This window comes from Vidua macroura (assembly GCF_024509145.1).
Source record: "Vidua macroura isolate BioBank_ID:100142 chromosome W unlocalized genomic scaffold, ASM2450914v1 whyW_random_scaffold_74, whole genome shotgun sequence".
NCBI lineage: Eukaryota > Metazoa > Chordata > Aves > Passeriformes > Viduidae > Vidua > Vidua macroura.
In genome coordinates, this window is record NW_026530539.1 from 1,234,992 (window position 1) to 1,246,659 (window position 11,668).

An 11,668-nucleotide genomic window follows, 5' to 3' on the forward strand; every position below is an offset into this window, starting at 1 on the left:
CACATACTTAAAAACTAGGCAAACAAGTCAAAGCTTGAAAATACTTCAAAACAGAACAGCTCTCATTTTACTAAATTGTTCCTCTAAAGTGAGCACTGAGGGGAAAATTCTTGCTGTGTACATTTCTTTTTTGTGTATTATGACTATAGTGTCTGGCACTTTGAAATTTAACACACAGCATTGCTGAATAAGAAAGGCAAACACTGTTTATTAGCGAACCAATAGCATTATCAAAACATAGGGTATTAAAATGGTTACTTGTTTGTAAATTGATTACTTGGTCTTAACTTTAGCTTCCTAAGCACACAATGTAATATTTAAAAACAAAGCTCATGCTTTACTTTTTAAAACCCGTTTTTTCCATTATTCTTAGCTTAACAAGAGTCAGGAGTTACATAGTTAAAATAGCCCATTAAAATGGGCAGGTAAAACAGAAATAATCTGCAAATTCACTCTTCACCACACAGCGCAAAAATCCTAGTCACAGCTTCATATTTAATGTGGAATCACTTTAAGTATACAGTAGTTCAAAAGACCCAGAAACTGGTTAAGATTTAAAAGCCAGTAGAACAAAAACACACTAAATCCAAAATACATCTTTGACCTTTTTAATCTGAAATGTTAGGGTCAATCACATGCCCAAATAAACATGTTTGTTTTATGGAGAAAGAAACTTTGGTATGGAGTTGAACTAGCCGCATGAATAGCACCTCTAGCTTTCAAAATAAACAGTAATGGCTTATCAGACACCATGGCAGCAAGATATCCCTTTTAAAAAACCAACCAACCAACCAACCAACCAACAAAACCCAAACAACCAATACCCACCAACTAAGACCAAGCACATGCTCGGAGCCACACATCAAGGCCAGACAAAAGAAACTAGCATAATACTTTCTTAAAGTAATTTTAAAACATGCATTAATTATTGTATTTCTGATGCTGAAATTGGTAAGAAATCTTTCCTACAATGAGAAAGCCTTCCTTTTATTTGATAACCACTAATAACCACTCCTTTTAAAACTGCACTCTAGTGCTTGAAGAATGCTATTAATATATTTCCTTAAGATTCTCTCTATTTTTCTAAAATATTGTATATTTCTATTTTACAGGGCCATGCTGTTAGTAGTAAGCATTGCAAACAAAAACACCCCCCCATTCTACTCCAAGAAGTATTTATTAAAAAGGTCAAAGATAAATTTGACCTCAAAATGGAACAAAAAGGTTTTTTAATTGTACCAGAAATAACAAATGATTTTTGTAATGTGTGATGCACTCCTACAGCCATCAATAGTTACCAGAATGTTAGTCTATGTTTATCTGTGAGTTTTATGGGTTTGCAACAAAGCATAATACACACTGAATAGAATGAGGGAAATTTCAGTTTCAAGTGTATAATGAATTTTAGTAATTTAATACATTTTAGCTTTTAGTTGCATATTCCACAATAGTGCTGTCACAACAAATCTGTGTATCAGAGCATACATCAACAGTATGGTGTAACATTACTACACCACTGCTGTACTTAGCTTTTTGAAAGAGACATAAGCATACATCAAACAATTTTCAGGGTTACTTTTTTCCTTTATTAATGTTCACTTTTTCAGTTATACTTCACTTTTTAAAATTTGAATTATTGAAAAAAAATCACTGAGAGTTTATACAGAAATAGCTATAAGGAATACCCTTACAGGCACTGATATGACAAACATTTATTTTAAGGGCTGAGAGGCATTAATATCAACAAAGTGGACTGAAAAGAATTACTAACTTTGTCTAAATGGGAAATGCCTGTTTCTGTTTGTATGTTGAAAAAGGAAATTCCGAAAGTTATATTTTGACCTTGCTACGTTACAAAGTCAATCATAGAAAGACCTACGCATTTAACCTGATAGTTTTAAAAGCCCTTATATTAAAAAATCTCAAAACATCATGCAAAACTTTGATCAATTATGCAGCTGCATTAAAACTGTTGCAAGACCATACTGTATATATTAGCTTTTTATACTGCTAATATACAACTAACAGCAAAGTTGATTAGATTAACAAAAATTTGTATTAATATCACACTATATCACATTTTATATCACACTAAAGAGACAAATGCCAAAAGACTGTCAAAAACATTTAATTCTGAGCACTCAAATGGCAGGATAATTATGTGTTGCAACCCCTTCACATTTAGGAAAACAAAAGCAAAAACATAATCCTGCAGTCTCACTTTACAAAATGAAGTTCTGTAAAATATTAATTGGGAGGGCAAGTTTATGCTAACACAATGTAACTTATACAACTAGTGTCAAAGGCAAAGAAAAAAACCTTCCAAATAAAAAAAATAATCAAAATACACATAGGAACAGAAGCACAAACGCTGCATTAAATACAGTCAAGATACAACAATGAACAAGAGAGAAATGGAGACTAAAGTTAGCAACACATTTAAAGAAAATGTAATGGGGAAAAAACACAATTTTTTCCAATGACAGTTTCCATTTGCAGTCTTTCCATTCATAATCTGTCTGATACAGTAAATCATTAAAATATTCACAATCTCACAGAAGAGCTATATTTTTCTCTTCCAAATCTAATTACTAAGTTGGTTTTGGATATTTTAAACATACATTATTATGTCCATTTAAAATCAAGGCAACAAATGGACTTTTTATCACCTTCAATCTTAGCACTAATGACAAGCATTTTTAAAAGTTATCATAATCTTTTTTGTCTTTTTTTCCCTCTGCTTCAAATCCATCAACCCCATCACTGTCCCTTCTTCTTTTACGATTATTATGGATGTTGAAGCGTTGATTCATCTGTGGTAATGGATCCATTCCTAAAACTTTGTGTATTTGACGGAATGCAAGGAGTCTCAGCGCAAACTAGAAAAAGGATAGAAAAAAGATATTTCTGTTAGAAACAAATGTCAATTTAAAATACTTTATCAAACAATTAATGAAGAACATTAGTGGTATATGATATTATCCTTAGCTCTTATTATCCTCTCTTTCTTCCCCCAACAAAGTCAACACATTAAAATTAGCTGCTTCAATACAAAATACAACATATTAACTTAAAAATAATATATATGTGTTTTATCTGCTGGACTTGCATTGAAGCAGCCAAGGCTTGTCATGTGTCTCAATATGCATTAGCAATCTTCGGCAAAAGGATTGAATTAAGAGGTAGGGGCAGTAAACTCTTAAGCTGCAAGCATGAATAACCAATACTGTTCGTAGATACAATAAATATTAAAATTTAAGCTTTCACAGATTTCTTGGGGTGACTTTATGATGCTGGTATCCCCATCATCTGTCTTTTTGCTCAGAAATGGGTCCTGTAGTTTTAAGCTAGGCCCAGAGAGACCGAGAGGGCGCGCAGTTTATCTGCAGAAGCTTCACTTTACTCCCCTGGAATTCCTCTCTCTCACAGACTGTGCTGCCTAGCTCAGACAGCAGGAGACAGATGAGAGCTCAGTGCTCTTGGAGTTCTCAGCTTTTGCAGAGAGAGAGAGAGACAAGGTGGATTTCTTTGCTTTTTTTTCACTGGTTTTCCTTGTTAGCTAAGGCAAGAAAGGTTTTCCCTGGACTGTGCCTTCTTTCTGGGACTGTTCAGCTTCCCTCTGGTCCAGGACATCAGGAGAATCACCCAGGAGCCCCCCAAGCTGAATGCCTGGCACGCTGGGCCCAAGCCCCAGAGAGACTGAGCCACATCCACAGAAGGACTCTGTGAATTTGCCATCTCTTCAGAACAGCGAGAGGTTCCATTGTTTAATATTATTTATTTTTTTCATGTTTGTGAGTACTTTTCTTGTTAAATAAACAGTTTTTTCCACTTCTCTCCAAGGAGATTTTTTTCTCCCGAACTGGTTAGGGGAGGGGCTGCTGAAATTTGCTTTCTAGAGGAGACCCCTTTGGAGGTTTCCTCCCAAAATTTGCCCTAAACCAGGACAATTTATAAAATATTAAATGCCGGTGCAATTTTAAATCTAATAACATACTACTGTAGAGTACGCATCTTTATGGAGATTATATATGTAGATGGGAGTGCTTCAAATTTTTCAGGAAAATATGTTAATTTTAGTACAAAAATTAACACTATTATACATTCTCTGTTGTGACATTTTTGTTGCCTAGCTTAAGACTGATCATTTGAATGACTGGACTACATTCTAAGAAAAGAAAATTCATGTCCATCATATAGTTCCATTAATAAAAACACAAAAAAACCCCCAAATCAACCAATCACTCACACAAAAAAACTATCCATCAGATTTAGTTACTTAACACATACTTTTCTGTTACGTGGGGTCGTGGGTTGGAGACAGACACACGACACAACACACCGATCGTCATCAGCAAACAGCCCTGAGTTTAATATGGCTGCCCTTTTTATAGGGGCTTTGAATCGCCCGGGTCCAGATAGCTGATTGGATGGGCCTGCTCTCTGCCCAGCTCTCTGGCCAGTGGTTTGCTTGCATTTAAGATTGAACAGGGTTGGCTGAGGGCCCCTGTATAGGTTTGAATCCAACCTATCGTACTGTGACACTTTTCCTTACCTGTGCACTTGAAGTAATATCCTCTCGTTGCTGATCTGTCATTACAGCAAGTGTATCAAAAGGATCTTTCTCACAAGGGTCCAGAAGGCCAGGACCACCTAAAACAGTTAGGCTAATTAGTAGCACATCTCTATCTTATTTCAATCAAGATTACAGATTTTACATTACTTAAACATAAGTATACAGACACTGGTCAACTGCAACTTGCCTTTAAGAATGATTCCTGAAGATATACACTCAAAAACTCTTCTTAGTGCATCCCCAGGACTCTGTGGTCCAGTAGCACTGCTAATTGCTTTTTCCACAAGCAACTCCATAGCCTAGAAGAACAATAAGAAAATCCAGACAATTTAGAAGACTGATTTTTTTAAAAAAAGCTACTACTGTTGTTCAGTACAGAACTTTTGATACTGAAATTTTGAAGGATATTACACATCACAGAACATTTTCAGTTAAAATTTTAAAAATCAGATGTTTGTTAACAATTAATAAAAAGAAAGCTACTGTAAGATTAACATTGAGTGTTGAGTACTGATATGCTGCTTCTCATGACAAGTTGTCCAAAGATTTTCTTAGAAATTTATACAGTAGTAGCCTACTTGGAGAACTTGTCCAGTCATTTTTTGAGAGCATGAAACGTGGCAGGTCACTGGAATCTGTTAGCCATGTGAATAAACAGCACACAGTATGAAGTGGTGAATTTGAGTCATCTAATGAAATTAACAGGATGCTACAGAGAAATTATTTTTTTTTCCTACAAGAATACAGAAACTTAAAGTATCCAAAATTTAATGACCTTTTAACATTTAAGTGGCTACTAGTTCTTCAGTTTTGCAAAACTGAAGTTCACTGCAATTTTTGTTTTCTGGGTATATGCTAACACTAACTTAGATGTTAAACAAGTGTAAAAAAAACCCTTGATGATAAACAGGTTTGTCTAAAAATTACACATTTTTTTCTGTGAATATTTCCATTGTTTGCCTTTATTAGACACTATTTTACAAAAAAACTATAAAAGATTTTTGCAAAAGTAAGCATTAAATGGATGTTTCAATACCACCTCCTTGGCAAGTTTTATTTTTAAACAATATGTCTCTCTTGTTTTTTGGTGGGATTTCTGGGAGTTTGTTTTTTTGGTTCCTCTCCCAAGTTTACATTTGCTCTAATGTTGCCTTCTCTTTCTATTTTCCAAGAATAAATGTCCATTCTAATGCATGCAAGTAACTACAGGCAGTGCTGATTACAATCACTCCCTAAGGGTGCCTATTCCTTTCTATTTTAGCTCAATTTAACTGAAAAATTTCAATTCTTAAGCATGGTATTTTAGTACTTACACTGTATCACTCAGGGTCAAGCTTTTGAGTTTTAGCAACAATTTAGTTGTTTTCAAGTATGAAGCAAAACACAGCAGGAAAGAAAAAAAAGCAGATCACATTATTTATTCAAATCTAGTTCTTTTGGATCCTCATACAATACACTAAAGTCTTCAATTTCATAATAGGAAAATGGGAATTATGATGCCCCAGTGTTTATGTGCACAAATGGCTAGATTTCAAGTTTGGAAAATAAATAAAAATAAATCAACCTTGAATATTGGTTCCTTCTAACTTGTAGGAACTTGACACAATTCTTCTAATTTAGTTTTTATTTCTAGGCATATAAAGAGACTGATACTAATGTGTATGTTTAAATTTCCTAATATTTTCTATTATTAAAACTACTTAGGCTCTTTCTGAAAAGCTCTGGCATCTCTGGCTTGTAACAGGCTTCTAGCATACAAGTCAGGAAAAGTTCTGAGTCTAGAAAAATATATTTCCTTGATCTACAAAATTTTATCTGTAACTGTCAAAAATCATATATTTTAAATGTCTTTTTTTTTTTGTCAGTAGGACTTTGCCAACAAGCCAAAAGAACAACTGAATACACAAACTTCAGTGGTGATTCGTGGCACTGGCAATGCATTGGGCACCAAGAGTGTTACCGAACAAGTTAAATTTCTTTAATAAGAAGTCTATGCAGCACTGGAGGCAGATGTTGGAACATTCTTTTAATTTTAGCACAATAGCGTATGATCCTTCTACTTGTGGTTAATGTTTACTTTTGTACCATACAGTGCTTATGCAAATACCAGAGATGATTCTGGCCTTGTGTTAACTCTCTATATCTGTGACTAATAAGTCTTCTGCCAGCTAATGCTTCCTTGTTTACTTCTATCAGTGATTAATATGTATTAGCTGATACCTTAGTTTTGAGAACAAGGATTGCGTGTGTCCTAGGGTGACGGTATGGTGCTTGTATCCCCAATTGTGTGTTCTGTTTATGCCTGATATTATGTTCTGTGCCTTCAGGACTGACTCTGAAAAGTAAAAGTTTGTTTTGTCTTGTTATGAGCCGGCTCACCTCCCCCCATAGTCTGTGTCTAAGATAGGCTAAGTTTGCTTGCTTGCTTGCTTACTTGCTTGCTTGCTGGCTTACTTGCTTTCACGTTGCCCTTGCTTTTGCTTTTGCTTATTAGTTAGTTTAGCTAGGCAGTCCAATTTTTACCCTGGACTGTTTTTTTTTTTCCCCTTTCCCTTTCCTGAATATCAACTGAACCTGCTCCAGACCAGGACCTGGGAAACACCAAGAAACACCGAGAGCCTGCATTTTGTGATCTGCAGCAGCCATCCCAGGTGCCGGAGACCAAGAACTGGGCAACCACTCCCAAGAGAGACTTTCTAAATTTGTCATCTCTTCAGAGCAGTAAAAGAGTTTTGTCATCTGGTGTTGTTTTTTTTGTACTGGGGACTGTTTTACTTGTTAAATAAACAGGTTTTTTTCCACTTCTCTCTGAGGAAATTCTTCTCGAACCAGGTGGGGGAGGAGCTGTGGGGGGGTTTGCTTTCTGGAGGCTCCTCCTGGAGGTTTTCTCCCAAATTTGCCCTAAACTAAAACAAATATTTTGGCGCCCAACATGCGGCTCAAGAGAGTGGAAAAAAACCCTGTTCTAATCATATTTTGGTTGCAATTACTCTGGGCTGGTATAGAGCAGTTACTGGCTATGTTGTTTGAATTCATAATATCTCTTGGAGTGGAGGCCTGCATGTGTTTCTGGTCCCTAGGGTTTTCTGAAGTCTTAATACCTCTATGGTCCCTAGGTTTATTTTCTTATCTAGAAATAGCTCCGGTATTGTCCCTAATATGTAGTTGACACTGTTGAGCAGGACGGGAACAGAGAACTCCAGATTAGAAGGTGAAGAAAATGAACTCTGATTTATATCAAATGTACCGCTCTATATATAGAGAACATCGAGAAGACTAATTTCATTGGTCGTAGAATAAAAACATCGCACACCATTGGTGGGCAGTGAATGACGCACAGTGGCAGAACATATCTATAAACAATGTGAATAACAAGGTAGATTAGAGAATTATTTACATTCTTTTCTAACTGCTTCCCAGGCTCTCACCTGGTTAGAAAACCTTTCTCTTTCTCTCTGACTGAACTGAGAATATCCACACGTAGTTTTTGCAGTAGAGGGGCACTGACCAGAATATCCATCGGGCTAGGCTTAGTTGTAATGGCTTGCAGGAGGTTTATAAAGGTGCTGGAGTCTGTTCCAGGAATGTATGGTTCATGGTTATGGCTGTGCACGCAGTTTGTTAGAGGAGAAGCAGGAGATGAGGCTTTTCAGCCTTTGCTTTCCTTCTTCTCCTCTGAATCTGTTACATCCCTATTGGAGAATGTTCAGTTTCCCCTGAATGTTAGAGACCATCTTTCTGGCATTTAATTTGGTACGCTTTCTCTATACAGTCTGCAGCTTCTCTAGAATGAGGGCTGAGATTTCTAGAAGGGCTGATGAGACCCTTGACCCAGGAGTAGACCCAGGTGTGAGAAATCCTGAGTGGTGTGGGAAATGGGAGGATATGGGCCAAATCTTAAAGGAGTTTTCTGACCCTATAGTCTGGGACTTTCCATGTGAACAAATTCAGAACCCAGCTGAGATGGCAAAGTACCTGAAAGAGAAGTGCCATGATACCCCTAAGGAGAAAAAGATCATTGCAGTGAGCTGGGCCCTGGCATATGCTTATCGCACCCTGCTAGATACTGTAGGGCAGCAGACAGAGGAAGGGGGGAAGGGAGATAAATCAGCAGCTATCCCAGTCACTCAGGCTGCAGCCAACAGCCCAGGCTCGAAGGCAGCAGCTAAACCATACTGTAAGCCTCAACCAATGGCTGTTGCTACTAGCACGAGAAGTGGAAAGTGCGCAGAGAAGACCGATCAACCAGTGGATGACGAGGATGATTATGATGCAGGAGAAGGACCCTCAACGCCTCCTGACATAAAATCAGGAGTCAAAGCAACTGGTACAAGATCAGAGGCCAATACTGAGTCCTTTTCCCTAAAGGACCTCCGTGGCCTAAGAAAGGATTACACTCGACGAGCTGATGAGTCTATAATTAGTTGGTTGGTCCGTCTTTGGGATGCTGCAGGTGAAGCTACAATTCTGGACGGCACTGAAGCGAGGCATTTGGGATCCCTGTCACATGATCCTGTCATCGACCAAGGAATGATGAGGGGGGCTAACCCTCACAGCCTCTGGGCATGGGTCCTGGAAAGTGTAGCACAAAGATACCTGTGTGCAGATGATCTTTATATGCAGCAGACCCAGTGGAAGACTATAGAACAAGGGATCCAATGCCTGAGAGAAATGGCAGTGGCAAAGGTTATCTTCTCAGATGACATAACAACTAAGAATCCTGACTTAGTGCCATGTACATCTGTGATGTAGCGAAAACTTGTATGGCTTAGGCCACATGAATACGCTTCTGCTTTAGCAATAATGAAGTGAGATGACAGGGATGAGACCGTGCTTGATATGGTGAAGAAGCTCTGGGCATATGCAGATGCTGTGCATGGCCCGACACATGCCAGAATCACAGCAGTGGAAACACGTCTGCAGAAATTAGAAGACAAGATAAAGGAGAATCACAAGAAACTCAGGGAGGAGATTAAAGAGGACCTTCTCCAAATCTCGGCAGTACAAATTAGAAGCCCTAGTATCCAATGCAAACATTCCCCAGATGGGGAGAGAAGGTACACCCCACGAGCTGAGCTGTGGTTCTTCCGGCGTGATTGCGGAGAACACATGAGGAGATGGGACGGAAAATCTACTGCTGCTCTGGCACAACAGGTGCGTGAATTGAAGGAAGGCAAGACTCAGAGAGGAAGTTCCACCAAAAGGAAAGCAGCTCCAGTTGCCGGTAGCCAAGCTGCCAGGTATGATGATGATGATGACATGTCCGATCCCCTGGAAGGAGCCTCTAAGACATATGCCCAAGGAAAGAAGGATAATCAGGCTTAGAAGGGCCCTGCCTCTAGCCAGGTAGAGGCGAGGGAAAACTGTGTTTTCTGGACTGTGTGAATTCGTTGGCCTGGCACATCAGAACCACAGAAATATAAGGCTTTGGTCACTACTGGTGCACAATACACATTAGTCCCATCAAAACATGTAAGAGCAGAATCTGTCTCCATCACTGGCGTGACAGGAAGATCACAAGACTTTACCTTAATAGAAGCTGAAGTGAGCCTGACTGAAAATGAGTGGAAAAAACATCCTATTGTGACTGGCCCAGAGGCCCCATGCATTTTGAGCATAGATTACCTCTGAAGGGGGGTATTTTAATGACCCAAAAAGACTCAGATAAGCATTTAAGATAGCAGCTGCAGTAACAGAGGGCATCCAGCAATTGAACACCTTGCCTAAACTGTCCAAAATCCAAATACAGTTGGACTTCTAAAGAGAAAAGAGCAAAAAGTACCAATTGCCACTTCAACAGTACATCACTGACAGTACAAAACAGCTCAAACTGCTGTAGTTCCCATCCATAAGATGATTTGAGAGCTAGAGAGCCAAGAGGTGGTCAGCAAAACCCACTCACCCTTCAACAGCCCCATTTAGCCTGTGCGTAAATCTAAAAAAGAATAGAGATTGACAGTAGACTGCCGTGCATTAAATGAAGTGACTCCACCACTAAGTGCTGCTGTGCCAGACATGCTGGAACTCCAGTACGAGCTGGAGTCCAAGGCAGCAAAGTGGTATGCCACTATTAACATTGCTAATGCGTTTTTCTCCATTCCTCTAGCAGCAGAATGCAGGCCTCAGTTTGCCTTTACATAGAGGGGAGTGCAGTATACCTGAAACCGACTGCCCCAGGGGTGGAAGCCCAGTCCTACCATCTGCCATAAACTGATCCAGACTGCACTAGTAAAAGGTGAAGCTCCAGAACATCTGCAGTATATTGATAATATTATTGTGTAGAAGAACACAGCAGCAGAAGTGTTTAAGAAAAGAGAGAAAATCATCAGAATCCTCCTGGAAGCTGGTTTCACCATCAAAAAAAGTAAAGTTAAAAGACCTGCTCAAGAGATCCAATTCTTAAGAGTGAAGTAGCAAGATAGACAGCGTCAAATTCCTACAGATATCATCAACAAGATCACAGCTATGTTCCCACTAACCAATAAGAAAGAAACACAAGCTTTCTTAAGCGCCACAGGCTTTTAAAAAATACACATTCCTGAGTACAGTCAGATCATGAGCCCTCTTTACCTAGTCACCCGCAAGAAAAACAATTTCCATTAAAGCCCTGATCAGCAACAAGCTTTCACCCAAATTAAGCAAAAAATTGCTCATGCAGTAGCCCGTAGCCCAGTCAGGACGGGACCATATGTGAAGAATATGCTCTACTCTACAGCCGGGAACCATGGTCTGTCCTAGAGCCTTTAGCAGAAAGTACCTGATGAAACTCAAGGCCAACCATTAAGATTTTAGAGTCAGAGCTACAGAAAGTCTGAAGCCAACTACGCCCCAACAGAAAAAGAAATCTTAGCCACCTACAAAGAAGTCCAAGCCACCTCAGAAGTGATTAGTACAGAAACACAACTCCTCCTAGCACCCCGACTACCAGTGCTGGGGTAGATGTTCAGAAGAAAAGTTCCCTTCACCCACCATACCACCAGTGCTACATAAAACAAGTAGATTACTCTCATCACACAGCGCACCCGTATTGGTAAACTGAATCGCCCTGAAATTTTAGAAGTAATTACAAATTAGCCTGAAAGTGAAAGTTTT

At 38.8% G+C, this 11,668-nt stretch overlaps 1 protein-coding gene across 2 annotated transcripts in view; it reads right to left on the reverse strand.

Moving 5' to 3' along the window:
- Positions 1-592: 592 nt before the first annotated feature.
- LOC128822764 (zinc finger RNA-binding protein-like) overlaps positions 593-11,668 on the reverse strand; it is a 75,523-nt gene continuing 64,447 nt past the window's right edge. For both annotated transcript variants that reach the window (XM_054004572.1, XM_054004571.1), the window contains exons 18-20: positions 4,764-4,875; positions 4,556-4,653; positions 593-2,879 (exon numbers count right to left, since the gene is read on the reverse strand). In XM_054004572.1, coding sequence (XP_053860547.1) covers positions 2,700-2,879; positions 4,556-4,653; positions 4,764-4,875 — 390 coding nt within the window. In that variant the 3' untranslated portion in view covers positions 593-2,699. The remainder of the gene's footprint in view (positions 2,880-4,555; positions 4,654-4,763; positions 4,876-11,668) is intronic.